This window comes from Anolis sagrei, chromosome 5 (genome assembly GCF_037176765.1).
Source record: "Anolis sagrei isolate rAnoSag1 chromosome 5, rAnoSag1.mat, whole genome shotgun sequence".
In the NCBI taxonomy this organism is placed as follows: domain Eukaryota; kingdom Metazoa; phylum Chordata; class Lepidosauria; order Squamata; family Dactyloidae; genus Anolis; species Anolis sagrei.
The window spans coordinates 190,885,920-190,905,718 of record NC_090025.1 but is presented as its reverse complement, the minus strand read 5'-3'; the positions used below and the strand labels follow the sequence as shown (position 1 = coordinate 190,905,718).

Sequence of the window (19,799 nt, the reverse complement as noted above, 5' to 3'; positions counted from 1 at the left end):
TCCATCTGAACATGAGGAAGAACTTCCTAACTGTGAGAGCTGTTCAGCAGTGGAACTCTCTGCACCCGAGTGTGATGGAGGCTCCTTCTTTGGAAGTTTTTAAGCAGAGGCTGGATGGCCATCTGTCAGTGGTGATTTGAATGCAATATTCCTGCTCCTTGGCGGGGGTTGGACTGGATGACCCATGAGATCTTTTCCAACTCTATGATTGTATGATGAAATACCTTGGAAATGGGACCTAAGACGAAATATGGAATTCATTTACATTTCATCTACACCTTGTACACAAAGCCTAAGGGAAAATTTTAAAATATTTTAAAATATTTTTGTGCATCCTAAGCTTGTATACTTTGAACCACTAGAAAGCAAAAGTCATGGGTATTTCAGCCACTCTCGTATTATGGATGGTTTTGGATTCCCAAGTATTTAGGATTTTCATCCTAAAACATGCAAGAGAGCGAATGCTTTCCCATGACTTTTTCACAATGGCACTCCAAGTTTTGAGCTGCATCCCCCACTAAGCTTAATCCAGAGTGTGCAAATATGCCCGGCTTCTTTCGGCTCTCCTACCTGTTTATGGTTACGGCAGCTGCGATATCATTCTGGCAGCCAAGCCAGGAAATCTGCAGCGTTTATTTCCATAGGGTTATAGCTCCAACCTAAAATGCTAATGATAACATAGTAATTGTTTTCCAAAAACAGATTCTAATGCAATGCAACAGGGATGTTTCGTGCTCCCTTGTTTTACTGGTTCCCATTACTATACTTACAACCGTAGTAATAATTTTGTCCCTATCCCAGTTCTGCAACAGGGAGTGGATTTCACAAGACACGTGAGTCTATCTTTTTTGTGTGTGTTTCTCAACAAAGATTGAAGCATGGAAGCATCCCATCCCAGACAAGAAGGGGCTGAAGGTCATCCATATCTATGCAGGTGGATAGTTGATGAAGTCATAGGCAGAGGGAGCAAGCTTGTTTTCTGCTGCCCTGGAGATTAAGACACTGAACAATGATAACTAAAGTGATCAAAGGTCTGGAGAACAAGCACTATGAGGAGTGGCTTAAAGACCTGGGTATGTTTAGCCTGCAGAAGAGAAGGCTGAGAGAAGACATAGAATCATAGAATCATCGAGTTGGAAGAGACTTCATGGGCCATCCAGTCCAACTTCCTGCTAAGAAGCAAGAATATTGCATTCAAATCACCCCTGGAAGATGGCCATCCAGCCATCTTCCTCATGTTCACATGCCCTGGAAGCTAGGACACAAATGACTTCAAACTACAGGAAAGGAGATTCCACCTGAACATTAAGAAGAACTTCCTCAGTGTGAGAGCTGTTCAGCAGTGGAACTCTCTGCCCTTGAGTGTGGTGGAAGCTTCTTATTTGGAGGCTTTTGAACAGAGGCTGGATGGCCATCTGACAGGGGTGCTTTGAATGTGATTTTCCTGTTTCTTGGCAGAAGGGGGTTGGACTGGATGGCCCATGAGGTCTCTTCCAACTCTAGGATTCTATGATTCTATGAAACAAAGGCAGAGGCTTCTCCTTTCATTTCCGGCTTATGGAGGTGGTGCTCATCTCTGGCTCTGGGGAGGTGCTTTCTCCATTTTCAAGCCGAGGAGCATGCATTGTCACCTCCTGGCCAGCAAGATTGCTTGGAGCATCTCTTTGCCTATTCTCGCCCAAATCGGTACCTATTTATCTACTCACATTTGCCCCCAGTGGCAAAGTGGGTTATGCCCTTGTGCTGGCAGGACTTAGGTTCGAATCTGGGGAGAGTGTGGATGAGCTCCCTCTGTCAGTTCTGGCTCCCCATGTGGGGGGGACATGAGAGAAGCTTCTCATATTTATGTTTCTGGTATGGAGTGCCGATTTGTTAGCCATCCTGAGTCCCTCTGTGGAGGTTGAGACAGGACAGGATAGAAAAGCCCGAAATAAATAAATAAATAAATAAATAAATAAGCATATCAAAACATCCGGGCATCCCCTAGCCAATTCTCTCACACCAGAAGTGACTTGAAGTTTCTAAAGTTGCTCCTGACATGAAAAAAACTGCATGTTTTGGTGACGCAGAGGGTTAAACCGCTGAGCTGCTGAGCTTGTTGACCGAAATGTTGCAGGTTCAAATCTGGGGAGCAGCATGAGCTTCTGCTGTCAGCCCCAGCTTCTGCCAACCTAGCTTTAGAAAACATGCAAATGTGAGTAGATCAATAGGTACCGCTCCAGTGGGAAGGTAATGGCGCTGCATGCAGTCATGCCAGCCACATGATCTTGGAGGTGTCTACGGACAACTCCCACTCTTTGGCTTAGAAATGGAGATGAGCACCAACCTTCAGAGTTGGACACCAATGGACTTAATGTCAGGTGACAACCTTTACTTTTACTAGGTTGGCAGGAGTTGGAGCTGACAGATGAGAGCTCATCCCATCTTATTGATTTGAACTGCCAACCTTCAGGTAAGCAGTTCAGCCAATCTTCAGGTCAGCAGTTCAGTGGCACAAGAGTTAACCCATTACACCACCGTGGCCCCAATTGATCATAATGTCTCATCTAGAGATTTCTAAAGAATGGTCTCCCATTGAAAGGAGGTGTTTCTATTCGTGATATTCCCGCTTGTGCAGCAATCCTGCGTCCCTAACCCCGCTGAAAATGTAATTGCATGGCGTGAAAGCCACTCCAGCTCTCTCCCAGTTCCCTGGCAAAAAAGAAGAGACACCCCTCGGTGACTGAATGAACATTTTCTGTTTCCTTTCATATTCCCGCTGCGTGATAGCATCCCCCGGAGAGCATCTCCAATGACTTTCCCAACACCTGTTGCAAATATATAATTCATCATTTCAGAGCTGCCTCATCTGTGCCTTGCCTTCCCTTGACCTCCCTCGCCTTCCCTGCTGTTTTCGTACGCAGATGCTTCTCAGGGCTGGATGAGGAGAGAGAAGAGTTAGTTTGGGAAGGTTAAGCATCCCTTCTTCCTCTTCACACTTGCAAGTGTTACACCAGCCATGGGCTAACTTGAGCCCTCCAGGTGTTTCGGACTTCAACTCCCACAATTCCTAACAGCCTGCTTTCTTCCTTTCTGTTGAAAATGTCCACATGCTTCTTGTGGATTTCAATGGCTTCTCTGTGTAGTCTGACATGGTAGTTATGAGAGTGGTCCAGCATTTCTGTGTTCTCAATATGCTGTGTCCAGGTTGGTTCATCAGGTGCTCTGCTAAGGCTGACTTCTCTGGTTGAATTAGTCTGCAGTGCCTTTCATGTTCCATGATTGGTGTTTGGCAAGTGGTGCTGCATTTGGTGGTCCCTTTGTAGACTTGTCCTCAGCTGCATGGTATATGGTACACCTCTGTAGAGTTGTAAGGATCCCTCTTATCCTTTGCTGAACGTAGCATTTGTTGGATTTTCTCAGAATAGTTTGTAATAGTTTGTAGGTTGTGTTTCCTCATCTGCTTTCCTATGCGGTCAGTGGTTCCCTTGGCTATCTACAGACGTCACATGCAACTCCTGGTACGATTCCATCAGCGCTGCCTCCGAAAAATCCTGCAAATCTCTTGGGAAGACAGGCAAACAAATGTCAGTGTCCTGGAAGAAGCAAACACCACCAGCATTGAAGTGATGGTCCTCCGCCATCTACTCTGTTGGACCAGCCACAAATACCCAATAACCATGTCCCAAAGCAGTTGCTCTACTCAATAATGGAAAACAGAATGTTGGTGGACAGGAAAAGAAATTTAAAGATGGGCTCAAAGCCAACCTTAAAAATTCTGGCGTAGACACCAAGAACTGGGAAGCCCTGACCCTTGAGTGCTCCAGCTGGAGTTTAGCTGTGACCAGCAGTGCTGTAGAATTTGAGGAGGCACAAATGGAGGATGAAAGAGAGAAACATGCAAAGAGGAAGGCACGTTTCTGGGACTGCCTTCTACCTGGAAACCGATGCCCTCACTGCGGGAGAACCAACAGGTCAAAAATAGGGCTCCACAGTCCCCCACGGACCCACCGGCAGTACACCAAACTTGGAGGACAATCTTACTCGGATAACAAAGGATTGCCTAAGTCAGTAAGGCAAGTTCTTGAGTTCGGAGTAGAGCAACTGCTTTGGGAAACGGTGGTCAGGCATCCGGACAACGTGGCCGGTCCAGCGGAGTTGATGGCAGAGGACCATTGCTTCAACGTTGGTGGTCTTTGCTTCTTCCAGCATGCTGATGTTTGTCTGCTTGTCTTCCCAAGAGATTTGCAGGATTTTCCGGAGGCAGTGCTGATGGAATAGTTCCAGGAGTTGCATGTGACGTCCGTAGACAGTCCACGTTTCGCAGGCATAGAGCAGGGTTGGGAGGACAATAGCTTTATAGACAAGCACCCTGGTATCCCTATGGATATCCCGGTCCTCAAACACTCTCTGCTTCATTCAGGAAAATGCTGCACTTGCAGAGCTCAGGTGGTGTTGTATTTCGGTGTCGATGTTGACTTTGGTGGAAAGGTGGCTGCCAAGGGAGCGGAAATGGTCAACATTTTCTAATGTTACACCATTGAGCTGTATCGCTGGCATTGGGAGGGATTGGCTGGTGACTGCTGGAACAGCACTTTGGTTTTCTCAATGTTCAGTGACAGGCCAAGCTTCGTGTATGCTTCTGCGAAGGTGTATAGAGTGGCTTGTAGATCTTCTTCCGAATGCGCACAGACGACATTGTCATCAGCATACTGGAGTTCTGTAACAGATGTTGTTGTAACCTTGGTTTTGACTTTCAGTCTGCTGAGGTTAAACAGCTTGCCATCTGTCCGACAGATGATTTCCACTCCAGTGGGAAGCTTCCCGTCAACAAGGTGAAGTATCATAGCGATGAAGATGGAGAATAAAGTTGGGGCAATAACACATCCCTGTTTGACACCCGATTCCACCTTAAATGGGGGGCAATACCAGCTAGCTTATTGAATCTATCAACAGGTGTAAGTTTAAGACATCCTGTGATTATTCTGCATGTTTCATTCAATGCTATGTTCACCTGCTTTGCATGGTCAAACCTATGCTAAACAGGGCAGGCATCGTCAGCAGTTGAGTAAGACCTCATATTTCCAACAGTCCGCAAGTCCCACACAAGAGAGGTTTAATGTATGGCCAGTCTGGGAGAGGAGCGTTTTGTTTCTTGCTTTCTCCTCCCTCCCCTTCCCCAATATTGCATCTGTTTAGTCCTCCCTTTTGTTGATTCAAGTGCCATTACCTCATTTTGGGGTGGGATGTTAGTTTTAGGTTCCTGCCAGTGTGGGAATGAGATTAGCTCAGATTGTCAGCGCCTGTTAAGTCTCGCCAAAGAATGCGAAATACTTCAAAGGCTTACAAGGGTGCAAAGTGGGGGGTGCAGGGAGGGAAGGAGTAAGGAGGGAAAAGGGCCTCGTCCAGTCGGACCAGGAACCGGCTGGACATTGCCACTCTGGGCTGGGAAGCACAGCATTTACAACTGTCCCTCATCTGTGTGTCCAGTGCGTACTTCAAATGACCTTTCCTGGCACTTAATTTCCCTCTAGACCTATATTCAGATTTCCAAAACAAGTCTGATGTATTAAAAATGCAAAATAGGCACGATGTATTACCAGGGTGGCCTTTGCTGGGTTGTTCTCAAAAACAGTAAATTCTGTTGCTGTAAGTTGTTTTAAGCTTTAAGGCCATGTTCCAGCAGCATTCTCTACTAACATTTCGCCTGCATCACATATTTATACATGGCTGAGAGGAGATATGATTGTTGTTGTTCATTCGTTCAGTCGTCTCCGACTCTTCGTGACCTCATGGACCAGCCCATGCCAGAGCTCCCTGTCGGCCGTCACCACCCCCAGCTCCCTCAAGGCCAGTCCAGTCACTTCAAGGATCTCATCCGTCCATCTTGCCCTTGGTCGGCCCCTCTTCCTTTTGCCTTCCACTTTCCCCAGCATAATTGTGTTCTCTAGGCTTTGCTGTCTCCTCATGATGTGGCCAAAGTACTTCAACTTTGTCTCTAGTATCCTTCCCTCCAATGAGCAGTTGGGCTTTATTTCCTGGAGGATGGACTGGTTGGATCTTCTCGCAGTCCAAGGCACTCTCAGCACTTTCCTCCAACACAACAGCTCAAAAGCATCTCTCTTCCTTCGCTCAGCCTTCCCTAAGGTCCAGCTCTCACATCCGTAGGTGACTACAGGGAATACCATGGCTTTGAGATATGATAGACATGTATAAATATGTGAGAGGAAGTCACAGGGAGGAGGGAGCAAGCTTGTTTTCTGCTTCCTTGGAGACTAGGACGCAATGGAACAATGGCTTCAAACTACAAGAGAGGAGATTCCATCTGAACATGAGGAAGAACTTCCTGACTGAGAGAGCCGTTCAGCAGTGGAACTCTCTGCTCTGGAGTGTGGTGGAGGCTCCTTCTTTGTAAGCTTTTAAACAGAGGCTGGATGGCCATCTGTCAGGGGTGCTTTGAATGCAATATTCCTGCTTCTTGGCAGGGGGTTGGACTGGATGGCCCATGAGGTCTCTTCCAACTCTTTGATTCTATCTGTGGCTAATGGCATCTTCAGAGGTTCTGTTGGCAGTGAGGCAAGTGGAGTGTATATATACCCATGAAATGTCATGGGTGGGAGTAAGTACCCTTGTTTTCTTCTTAAGCAAATGTTGCAGTTAGCCAGCTTGAATCAGCATTTGAGTAGCCGTGAAGCTGCAAAGTCAATCAGTGAGGGTATCTGCATAGAGGTAGCCTGGCCTTTGTTACCTGGAGGCATCCTCTGTTTGGGAGGTGTTGACCGGCCCTTGATTGTTTGCTGTCTGGCGTTCTCCTGTTTTGGAGTGATGTTCTTTATTTACTGTCTTCATTTTGGTGTTTTTTAATATCGGTGACCAGATTTTAATACTGGTAATTAGGGCCCCCCCTTGGGACTCCTAGCTTTCAATCAAAGCTTGGAAAAATTAGCTCCCTTGTCCCCCAAGATGGCAGAATCCCACGTCCCATAGTTAGCGTGACTGTCTGGCCGGTGTCCATGCTTTGCTGGGGGATTCTGGAAGCTGCTAAAAGGGGAGACCCCGGTAGCGCAGTGGATTAAACCGCTGAGCTGCTGAACTTGTTGACAGGTTGGTGGTTTGAATCCAGGTAGTGGAGTGAGCTCCCACTGTCAGCCCCAGCTTCTTTCAACCTAACCCTCCTCTGGACACATTCCAGCTTGAAGTCCAAAACACCTGGAGGGTCCAAGTTTGCACATGCCTGTTTAGATTGAGGGAAGTCAACCGTCCCATTGTATTCTGCTTTGGTCTGGATTTCAGTAAGGCCTTCGACAAGGTCCCCCATGACCTTCTGGCAAGGAAACTAGTCCAATGTGGGCTAGGCAAAACTACGGTGAGGTGGGTCTGTAATTGGTTAAGTGGACGAACACAGAGAGTGCTCACTAATGCTTCCTCTTCATCTTGGAAAGAAGTGACGAGCGGAGTGCCGCAGGGTTCCGTCCTGGGCCCGGTCCTGTTCAACATCTTTATTAATGACTTAGATGAAGGGCTTGAAGGCATGATCATCAAGTTTGCAGACGACACCAAATTGGGAGGGATAGCCAATAGTCCAGAGGACAGGAGCAGAATTCAAAACGATCTTGACAGATTAGAGAGATGGGCCAAAACTAACAAAATGAAGTTCAACAGTGACAAATGCAAGATACTCCACTTTGGCAGAAAAAAAAATGAAATGCAAAGATACAGAATGGAGGAGGCCTGGCTCAAGAGCAGTACGTGTGAAAAAGATCTTGGAGTCCTCGTGGACAAGAAGTTAAACATGAGCCAACAATGCGATGTGGCGGCAAAAAAAGCCAATGGGATTTTGGCCTGCATCAATAGGAGCATAGTGTCTAGATCTAAGGAAGTAATGCTACCCCTCTATTCTGCTTTGGTTAGACCACATCTGGAATATTGTGTCCAATTCTGGGCACCACAACTCAAGAGAGATATTGACAAGCTGGAATGTGTCCAGAGGAGGGCGACTAAAATGATCAAGGGTTTGGAGAACAAGCCCTATGAGGAGCGGCTTAGGGAACTGGGCATGTTTAGCCTGAAGAAGAGAAGGCTGAGAGGAGATATGATAGCCATGTATAAATATGTGAGAGGAAGCCACAGGGAGGAGGGAGCAAGCTTGTTTTCTGCTTCCCTGGAGACTAGGACGCGGAACAATGGCTTCAAACTACAAGAGAGGAGATTCCATCTGAACATTAGGAAGAATTTCCTGACTGTGAGAGCCGTTCAGCAGTGGAACTCTCTGCCCCGGAGTGTGGTGGAGGCTCCTTCTTTGGAAGCTTTTAAGCAGAGGCTGGATGGCCATTTGTCAGGGATGATTTGAATGCAATATTCCTGCTTCTTGGCAGAATGGGGTTGGACTGGATGGCCCATGAGGTCTCTTCCAACTCTTTGATTCTATGATTCTATGATTCTATGGTCAAACCTTCCCTGGAATAATCCTTGCGCCTCGTTCTGGGCACCAAAACTCAAGAAGGATATTGACAAGCGACCTACTCCCAAAGTAATGTTTCCAAGCTCCTTAGAGCCAATTGGGCTCCTTTGCCTCTCTTGGCACTTTCTGTCCCCGGGATGGAGGGGTGGGATGTCGGTGGCTCCAGATCTTGTCTAAATATTTTGCAGAAAGGCGCTGGGGAGGTGCGGAGGGAAGGGACAGGAAGCAGGAAGGAACAGACTCCCCAGGCGAGCGAGCGAGCGGGCGGGCAGAGGAAAGAGAGGCAGCCCAGCTGTATTGTTAAGGCTGGGTTGTTCAAGAGAGGGTGGAGTGGCCAAGGAAAAGGAGAAAATAAGGTCTCCATGAGAATAGAGCCCAATGTATGGTTGAAGACTTTCATGGCCAGAATCACTTGGGTTGTTGTAGGTTTTTCGGGCTGTATGGCCATGTTCTAGAAGCACTCTCTCCTGACATTTCACCTACATCTCAGACAGAGGTTGTGAGGTCTGTTGGAAACTAGGAAAATTGGGTTTATATGTCTGTGGAAAGTCCAGGATGGGAGAAAGAACTCTTGTCTGTTAGAGGTAGGTGTGAATGTTTCAATTGGCCACCTTGATTAGCATTAATGGCCTAGCAGTTTTCAAGGTTTGGCTTTTTACTGTCTGGGGGAATTATAGAATCATAGAATCAAAGAGTTGGAAGAGATCTCCTGGGCCATCCAGTCCAACCCCATTCTGCCAAGAAGCAGAAATATTGCATTCAAATCACCCCTGACAGATGGCCATCCAGCCTCTGTTTAAAAGCTTCCAAAGAAGGAGCCTCCACCACACTCCGGAGCAGAGAGTTCCACTGCTGAACAGCTCTCACAGTCAGGAAGTTCTTCCTCGTGTTCAGATGGAATCTCCTTTCTTGTAGTTTGAAGCCATTGTTCTATTGCGTCCTAGTCTCCAAGGAAGCAGAAAACAAGCTTGCTCCCTCCTCCCTGTGGCTTCCTCTCACATATCTATACATGGCTATCATATCTCCTCTCAGCCTTCTCTTCTTCAGGCTAAACATGCCCAGATCCTTAAGCCGCTCCTCATAGGGCTTGTTCTCCAGACCCTTGATCATTTTAGTCACCCTCCTCTGGACACATTCCAGCTTGTCAATATCTCTCTTGAATTATGGTGGAATCCTTTGTTGAGAGGTGATTAGCTGTCCCTGATTGTTTCTTGTCTGGAATTCCCTTGTTTTTGAGTGTTGTTCTTTATTTATTGTCCTGATTTTAGAGTCCAGGGTGGGAGAAAGAACTCTTGCCTGCTTGAGGCAAAGGTGAATGTTGCAATTGGCCACCTTGATTAGCACTGAATGGCCTTGCAGCTTCAAAGCCTGGCTGAATCTTTCTCCCACCCTGGACATTCCACAGATATATAAACTCAATTTTCGTAGTTTTCAACAGACCTCACAACCTCTGAGGGTGCCTGCCATAGATGCAGGTGAAATGTCAGGAGAGAATGCTTCCTGAACATGACAATATAGCCTGAAATACCTACAGAATAGAGCTCTTTTTGGAGTAACACTTTGACAACATCAAGATCACATCCCTTCCATTTCCAGAACCATGGCAAATTTAGGGCTGGAAATACATTTTGGACAGAGAAGAACATGGGCTTAAAGGGGGCAGAGGGGATGGCACCCCAAAAGAGATTAATCAGAATGCAAGCTGTTTATGGTGATTGTGTTGATGTGAGTACTGTGCGTCATTGGGCGAGTAAAGATGTTGAGATGACACCTTCTACTGTCAAGAATTCAATGACTGCACATTGCTTAAGTCGCATTGACAACTGTCTGCGCAGGGTTCCATACGTCGCACTTTAACAACGCAACTGTTCAATGCTAAGGCTTCTCACCAAAATGGAACTGTAGAGGAGAGTCTACTGATCAAGCCAGTACCTGCCGCATACCAGTACTGCCATCTGTTGAGAAGTTATGCCTCCACCTTCGTAACTCCTCAACAGATGGCAGTACTGGTATGTGGCAGGTACTGGCTTGTTCAGTAGACTCATCTCTACAGTTTCATTTTGGCAGGAAGCCTTAGTATTGAACGATTGTGTTGTTAAAGTGCGAAGTATGGAACCCTGCACAGACGGTCGGTCAGTGTGACTTAAGCAGCATGCAGTCATTGAATTCTTGACAGCAGAAGGTGTCACCCCAAAGGAGATTAATCAGAGAATGCAAGCTGTTTATGGTGATTGTGTTGATATGAGTACTGTGCATCGTTGGGCGAGTAAAGATATTGAGATTACACCTTCTGCTGTTAAGAATTCAATGACTGCAGGTTGCTTAAGTCGCATTGACGACCATCTGCACAGGGTTCCATACGTTGCACTTTAACAACACAGCCATTCAATGCTAAGGTTTCTCGCCGAAATGGAACTGTAGAGGAGAGTCTACTGATCAAGCCAGCACCTGCCGCATAGCAGTACTGCCATCTGTTGAGAAGTTATGCCTCCACCTTTGTAACTCCTCAACAGATGGCAGTACTGGTATGTAGCAGGTACTGGCTTGTTCAGTAGACTCTTCTCTACAGTTCCATTTTGGCAGGAAGCCTTAACATTGAACGATTGTGTTGTTAAAGTGCGAAGTATGGAACCCTGCGCAGACGGTCGGTCAGTGTGACTTGAGCAACATGCAGTCATTGAATTCTTGACAGCAGAAGGTGTCACCCCAAAGGAGATTCATCAGAGAACACAAGCTGTATATGGTGATTGTGTTGATGGGAGTACTGTGTGTCGTTGGGCGAGTCAAAATGTTGAGATGACACCTTCTGCTGTCAAGAATTCAATGACTGCAGGTTGCTTAAGTCGCATTGACAACCATCTGTGCAGGGTTCCATACATCGCACTTTAACAACACAACCATTCAATGCTAAGGCAGGAACGAAATGCAAAGATACAGATTGGGGGACAATGCCTGGCTTGAGAGCAGTACGTGTGAAAAAGATCTTGGAGTCCTCATGGACAACAAGTTAAACATGAGCCAACAATGTGATGTGGTGGCAAAAAAAGCCAATGGGATTTTGGCCTGCATCAATAGGAGCATAGTGTCTAGGTCCAGGGAAGTAATGCTATCCCTCTATTCTGCTCTGGTTAGACCACACCTGGAATATTGTGTCCAATTCTGGGCACCACAATTCAAGAGAGATATTGACAAGCTGGAATGTGTCCAGAGGAGGGCGACTAAAATGATCAAGGGTCTGGAGAACAAGCCCTATGAGGAGCGGCTTAAGGAGCTGGGCATGTTTAGCCTGAAGAAGAGAAGGCTGAGAGGGGATATGATAGCCATGTATAAATATGTGAGAGGAAGCCACAGGGAGGAGGGAGCAAGCTTGTTTTCTGCTTCCCTGGAGGGTAGGATGCGGAAAGATGGCTTCAAACTACAAGAGAGGAGATCCTATCTGAACATGAGGAAGAACTTCCTGACTGTGAGAGCTGTTCAGCAGTGGAACTCTCTGCCCCAGAGTGTGGTGGAGGCTCCTTCTTTGGAAGCTTTTAAACAGAGGCTGGATGGCCATCTGTCGGGGGTGATTTGAATGCAATATTCCTACTTCTTGGCAGAATGGGGTTGGACTGGATGGCCCATGAGGCCTCTTCCAACTCTTTGATTCTATGATTCTAAGGCTTCTCCCCAAAATGGAACTGTAGAGGAGAGTCTACTGATCAAGCTAGTCCCTGCCGCATAGCAGTACTGCCATCTGTTGAGGAGTTACGAAGGTGGAGGCATTACTTTTCATTCAACCCTCGTATCATCAGGATTATTTTGAAACATCATCTCACTCAAAGCAGAGCCGTTAACGCGCCGCTAAAGAAAAAGGAAAAGCCCGGCTTTATTGTGATTCCAGCCCACGCCCTCTCCTGTGTCTCTTTTTTTGGTAACGTGACCTTTGTGAATATTGCGGGGAGCAAGGAAGCGGCCCCTCCTTTGCTCCATGACAGGTCCTCCTGGGAGTTGCTATTCCTGTAATTCTCTCCAAGCTGCGGCCTCCCGATAAAGAGCGCTAGGGATGTCATGGCGAGGACGTGGTCCAAAACCGAATTTTAAATAGAGGTGACTTTATGACTTTTGCTCCCCATCGCCCGGGTCAGACAGCCTGTGGATGGAATTAGAAGAATACCATATCACCCCAGGAAGTAAATCTTCCTTTGAGATGCAACTTGGAGAATGTTTTTTCTCCCCCAAACCCTCAACCTTCTCATGACATTAATAACTCTTACAGCTTGGAATCCTAGGAGTTTATAGAATTCCAGTATGCTGATGACAACGTCGTCTGTGCACATTCAGAAGAAGATCTACAAGCCACTCTAAACACCTTTGCAGAAGCATACAAGAAGTTCAACCTGTCATTGGACATCGAGAAAACCAAAGTGCTGCTCGAGCAGACACCAGCCAACCCCTCTCCAATGCCAGAGATACATCTTAATGGTGTAACATTAGAAAATGTTGACCATTTCCGCTACCTTGGCAGCCACCTCTCCACCAAAGTCAACATCGACACCAAAACACAACACCGCCTGAGCTCTGAATTAATGCAGAGTGTGTTTGAGGACCAGGATATCCATAGGGATATCAAGGTGCTTGATGATAAAGCTATTGTCCTCCCAACCCTGCTATACGCCTGCGAAACGTGAACTGTCTACAGACGTCACATGCAACTCCTGGAATGATTCCATCAGCGCTGCCTCCGGAAAATCATGCAAATCTCTTGGGAAGACAAACATCAGCGTGCTGGAAGGAGCAAAGACCACCAGCACTGAAGCGATGGTCCTCCGCCATCAACTCCGCTGGACCGGCCACATTGTCCGGATGCCCGACCACCGTCTCCCAAAGCAGTGTCTCTACTCCAAACTCAAGAACAGAAAACGGAAAGAGATTTAAAGATGGGCTCAAAGCCAACCTTAAAAACTCTGGCATAGACACTGAGAACTGGGAAGCCCTGGCCCTTGAGTGCTCCAGCTGGAGGTCAGCTGTGACCAGCAGTGCTGCAGAATTTGAAGAGGCACGAATGGAGGGTGAAAGAGAGAAATGTGCCAAGAGGAAGGCGTGTCAAGCCAACCCAGACCAAGACTGCCTTCCACCTGGAAACCGATGCCCTCAGTGTGGGAGAAGATGCACATCAAGAAGAGGGCTCCACAGTCACTTACGGACCCACCAGAATACTGATCCTGGAAGACTATCCTACTCGGCCAACGAGGGATCGCCTAAGTAAGTAGGAGTTTAGTTTTACAAGGTCTTTCCTTCCTTTCCCCAAGAGGGCTGAAGCTTCACCGAACCACAAACTTTCGAAATAGCCATGGTAGTTCAAGTGGTGTCAAACTGCATTCATTCTACAGTGTAGACACCCCTATGGAGAGGTACAACTTGGTTCAGTAAAAGAGGAAAGAGTCATAAGAAGGTTTCATAGCATCCTAGAGTTGGAAGAGACCTTGTGGGCCATCCAGTCCAACCCCATTCTGCCAAGAAGCAGGAGAATCACATTCAAAGCACCCCCGACAGATGGCCATCCATCCTCTGTTTAAAAGCCTTCAAAGAAGGAGCCTCCGCCAAGTGTGGCGGAGGCTCCTTCTTTGAAGGCTTTTAAACAGAGGCTGGATGGCCATCTGTTGGGGGTGCTTTGAATGCAATTTCCCTGCTTCTTGGCAGAATGGGGTTGGACTGAAAGGCCACCAGGATTGTGGCACAGCTGTCTGAGTGCCAGCTGCATTAAGATCACTTCTGACCATAAGGTCATGAGTTCGAAGCCAGCCTGGGGCGGAGTGAGCTTCCGACCATTTGTGTAGCTTGTTGTCGACCTTTGCAACCCGAAAGACAGTTACATCTGTCAAGTAGGAAAATTAGGTACCACGTATGTGTGCGGAGGCTAATTCAACTAATTTACGAGGCCATAAAAAAGACTCCAGCAAAGCACTCCAGCAAAGCAAAGCATGCGGGGAATACGGAAGTACTTCATCAGTGTCGCAGATGGACGATGAAAGCGACAGCTCCCCTGGTGGCCAGAAAAGTTAAATAGCCTCTGACTGTCTGTCTTGATCTGTTGTTTGTCTTTGGCATTGAATGTTTGCCGTATACGTGTACATTGTAATCCGCCCTGAGTCCCTTGCAAGGTGAGAAGGGCAGAATATAAATATTGTAAATAAATACGTCTCTTCCACCTCTAGAATTCTATTATTCTCTGTTCTTTCATTTGAGGACTTTGGACAATTGAGAATCCATTAAAACTTCTGTATGCATGTGGAATACTTTGCTGGAAGTTCAATGAAACTATGTATTGTCGAAGGCTTTCATGGCTGGAATCACTGGGTTTTTTCGAGCTGTATGGCCACGGTCTAGAGGCATTTTCTCCTGATGTTTCGCCTGCATCTATGGCAAGCATCCTCAGAGGTAGTGAGGTCTGTTGGAACTAGGAAAAAGGGTTTATATATCTGTGGAATGACCAGGGTGAGACAAAGGACTCTTGTCTGCTGGAGCTGGAGCTAGGTGTGAATGTTTCAACTGACCACCTTCAATGGAACTATGGATATGACCAAACAACTTTAAAATCACCTAATATTTCCAGAGCTGAATGATCTATTCTAGAGATTCACAGAACTGGAAAGAGACCACAAAGTCCTTCTAGTCCAGCATCTTCTCTGGGAACTTGTGAGGTCTTCCAGGGCAATTCTTTAATAACCTCAGGAGGAGGAAGCAGACTATAGAGATCCCCTGGAGGACCTCACAAATTCCACCCAAGCGTGGGTAAGTGGAACTGCAAATTACAGGTTCTGCAGGTATATGTACACAACCTGCAATTACTTGTTCGTAACTGCTCTGTATTTACCTGGAGATGTCTCATCTCATGACATTGCATTCCCTGGCACTTTGAAGGCTGTCATTGAATACTGGGAAAAGGGGTTCGTGGGGTTTGTTGTGAGCCAGACAGGTTGCCATGAGAGAAGCCCTGACCTAGACGAGTGTTTGTTTTTCCCTCCTGCAGAGCAGCCTCGAAGGCAGCCCGCTCAAAGAGCCTCTCCTGCACGAACTCTGCCGAGCCGTGAAGTCCAGCTTCAACAGGAGCCGAGATGACTGCACGGGGAGCTTCGCCTCCATCTCCGACGACCCCAAGAAACTGGCCATCCTCCGCGTGTCTGTGACAAGTAGGCATCTTGTGCAACGTCGAGGGCACTTGGGTTTACTCCTGAGAACTTCCAAACCTGTGCTTTGCTTGCTTTGTCTTGGGAATCATTTCAGAGTATATGTAAGACTGTAGGACAGTGTTTCTCAACCTGGGGGTCAGGACTCCTCTGGGTGTCAGAGGGGTCACCAAAGACCATCAGAAAACATAGTATTTTCTGTTGGTCATGGAGGTTTTGTGTGGAAAGTTTGGTTCAATTCTATAGTTCACTCACTATTTCATTGTGGGTGAACTATAAATCCCAACAACTACAACTCCCAAATGGCAAAGTCTATTTTCTCCAAACTCTACCAGTGTTCACATTTGGGCATATTGAGTATTTGTGCCAAGTTTGGTCCAGATCCATCATTGCTTGAGTCCACAGTGTTCTCTGGATGTAGGTGAACTACAACTCCAAAAATCCAAGGTCAATGTCCACCAAACCTTCCCAGTATTTTCTCTTGGTCATGAGAATTCTGTGTGCCATGTTTGATTCAATTCCATCATTGATGGAGTTCAGAAGGCTCTTTGATTTTAGGTGAACTATAAATCCCAGCAACTCCAGCATTACCAAATGACAAAATCAATCACCCCCAACCCCACCAGTATTCAAATTTTGGGCGTATCGGGTATTTGTGCCAAATTTGGTCCAGTGACTGAAAATACATCCTGCATATCAGATATTTACATGACAATACATAACAGTAGCAAAATTACAGTTATGAAGTACCAACAAAAATAACATTATGGTTGGGGGGTCACCACAACATGAGGACCTGCACTAAGGGGTCGCGGCATTAGGAAGGTTGAGAACCACTGCTGTAGGATCTATATAGCAATATTAAATAACCACTCACAAGCCGGTTTTGCTTTGAAATGGATACATTGCTTGTATCTCTGCAGCAAAGAAAGACACTACTAACTTTTCCCCACCACCACTTCCTTTTATACACCTGTCCTGCCCATCTCCCCCTCTTCTCAGTTTCCTTATTAGAGCTTGTTGTGTCACAAGCTTGTTGTGTTACAAGGCTTGCTGGCTTCAAAATGTCACAGAGAGAGAATTGATTCAGCCAGGATGATTCAGTCAGGATGTCACGGAGGGAATTTGTGATGTCTTCATGCCTTCAGAAATTGACTCCTGACAGTATATGGGACTGCAAACTATTTTTGCACTTTGGATTGGTTTTTGGACCAATAACCCAAAGACAAAGAGGGCACAACAGAGGAGATAAACGAATACATTCATAAAAGAACTGATAAAGAGATGAAAGCAGGATATAAACACATATAATTTGTTGGGAAACAAAACCAGGAGATGCTGTGAGTTTTCCAGGCTGTATTCATAGAATCATAGAATCATAGAATCCTAGAGTTGGAAGAGACCTCATGGGCCATCCAGTCCAACCCCCTGCCAAGAAGCAGGAATATTACATTCAAAGCACCCCTGACAAATGGCCATCCAGCCTCTGCTTAAAAGCTTCCAAAGAAGGAGCCTCCACCACACTCCGGGGCAGAGAGTTCCACTGCTGAACGGCTCTCACAGTCAGGAAGTTCTTCCTAATGTTCAGATGGAATCTCCTCTCTTGTAGTTTGAAGCCATTGTTCCGTGTCCTAGTCTCCAAGGAAGCAGAAAACAAGCTTGCTCCCTCCTCCCTGTGGCTTCCTCTCACATATTTATACATGGCTATCATATCTCCTCTCAGCCTTCTCTTCTTCAGGCTAAACATGCCCAGTTCCCTAAGCCGCTCCTCATAGGGCTTGTTCTCCAGACCCTTGATCATTTTCATGTATTGTCATGTTCCGGAAGCATTCTCTCCTGACGTTTCGCCTGCATCTATGGCAGGCGTCCTCAGAGGTTGTGAGGTCTGTGGAAAACTAGGAAAATTGGTTTTATATATCCAGGGTGGGAGAAAGAACTCTTGTCTGTTGGAGTTAGGTGTGAATGTTGCAATTTGTCACCTTGGTCAGCATTTAATGGCTTGCAGTTTCAAGGCATGGTTGGTTGATACCTGGGGAAATCCTTTGTTGGGAGGGGTTAGCTGGCCCTGATTGATTCTTGCCTGGAATTCCCTTGCTTTTTGAGTCTTGCACATTATTTACTGTTCTGCTTGGTTAACACTTATAGCCAGATTTTGTTCATTTTTTGAACAATTTCAACAGAAAGGAAACTATGAAAATGAACAAAATCTGGCTACTAGTATTTAAAAAACGCTAAAATCAGGACAGTAAATAAAGAGGAACACTAAAAAAAACCCAAGGGAATTTCAGACAAGCATTTTGTCTCTTAAAAGAGAGCAACAGGTTGAGAAAGGTTGGCTTTTGTACATAGAGTAGAGGTGGAGTTACTCTCCCTTCTCTTTGCAACAGGTGGCAAATGGTTGTTTTTCCCAGGGAGGCTTTTCTACCTGTGCTCTGCTGCCCCCTTGTGGTCAGCCACATTTTGGAATATGCAGCTGACTAATGTATTGTCGAAGGCTTTCATGGCCGGAATCACTGGGTTGTTGTAGATTTTTTTGGGCTATATGGCCATGGTCTAGAGGCATTCTCTCCTGACGTTTCACCTGCATCTATGGTAAGCATCCTCAGAGGTAGTGAGATCTGTTGGAACTAGAAAAGTGGTTTTATATAGCTGTGGAATGACCAGGGTGGGACAAAGGACTCTTGTCTGCTGGAGCTAGGTGTGAATGTTTCAACTGACCACCTTGATTAGCATTTGATTGCCTGGCACTGCCTGGAGCAATCTTTTGTTGAGAGGTGATTAGATGTCCTTGTTTGTTTCCTCTCTGTTGTGCTGTTCTAATTTTAGAGTTTTTTTTAATACTGGTAGCCAGATTTTGTTCATTTTCATGGTTTCCTCCTTTCTGTTGAAATTGTCCACATGCTTGTGGATTTCAATGGCTTCTCTGTGTAGTCTGACATGGTGGTTGTGAGAGTGGTCCAGCATTGCTGTGTTCTCAATCTGCTGTGTCCAGGCTGGTTCATCAGGTGCTCTGCTATGGCTGACTTCTCTGGTTGAAGTAGTCTGCAGTGCCTTTCATGTTCCTTGATTCGTGTCTGGGCAACGCTGCTGCGTTTGGTGGTCCCTATGTAGACTTGTCCACAGCTGCATGGTATACGGTAGACTCCTGCAGAGGTGAGAGGATCCCTCTTGCCCTTTGCTGAACGTAGCATTTGTTGGATTTTCTTGGTGGGTCTGGAGATAGTTTGCAAGACCAAGAACAAGCCACGAGAGTCAAGACAAAGATCCACCCAGAAGAAAAGTGTTCTTGCCATACATCAAGGGAACCACTGACCAGATAGGGAAGCTGATGAGGAAACACAACATACAAACTATCTCCAGACCCACCAAGAAAATCCAACAAATTCTCCATTCAGCAAAGGACAAGAGGGATCCTCTCACTTCTGCAGGAGTCTACCATATACCATGCAGCTGTGGACAAGTCTCCATAGGGACCACCAAACGCAGCAGCATTGCCCAGACACGCATCAAGGAACATGAAAGGCACTGCAGACTTCCTCAACCAGAGAAGTCAGCCATAGCAGAGCACCTGATGAACCAGCCTGGACACAGCATATTATTTGAGAACACAGAAATGCTGGACCACTCCAACAACCACCATGTCAGACTACACAGAGAAGCCATTGAAATACACAAGCATGTGAACAATTTCAACAGAAAGGAGGAAACCATGAAAATGAACAAAATCTGGCTACCAGTATTAAAAAAAACTCTTAAAATTAGAACAGCACAACAACAGAGAGGAAACAAACAAGGACAACTAATCACCTCTCAACAAAAGATTGCTCCAGGCACTGCCAGGCAATCAAATGCTAATCAAGGTGGTCAGTTGAAACATTCACACCTAGCTCCAGCAGACAAGAGTCCTTTGTCCTACCCTGGTCATTCCACAGATATATAAAACCACTTTCCTAGTTCCAACAGACCTCACTACCTCTGAGGATGCTTGCCATAGATGCAGGCGAAACGTCAGGAGAAAATGCCTTTAGAACATGGCCATATAGACCGAAAAAACCTACAAAAGTACAGCTGGCTCTCAAAATATAGGGCAGGCATGGGCCAACTTGGGCCCTCCTTCCAGGTGTTTTGGACTCCAACTCCCACCATTCCTAACAGCCTCAGGCTTCTTCCTTTTCCCTCTCAGCCGCTTATGC

The 19,799-nt window shown here is 46.3% G+C and overlaps 1 protein-coding gene across 1 annotated transcript in view; it reads left to right on the top strand.

The window, feature by feature from the left end:
* Positions 1-19,799, top strand: part of PODXL (podocalyxin like) — a 107,350-nt gene that overhangs the window by 83,670 nt on the left and 3,881 nt on the right. Inside the window, exon 5 of the mRNA XM_060776424.2 lies at positions 15,450-15,609. Within this exon, the coding sequence (XP_060632407.2) occupies positions 15,450-15,609 (160 nt within the window). The remainder of the gene's footprint in view (positions 1-15,449; positions 15,610-19,799) is intronic.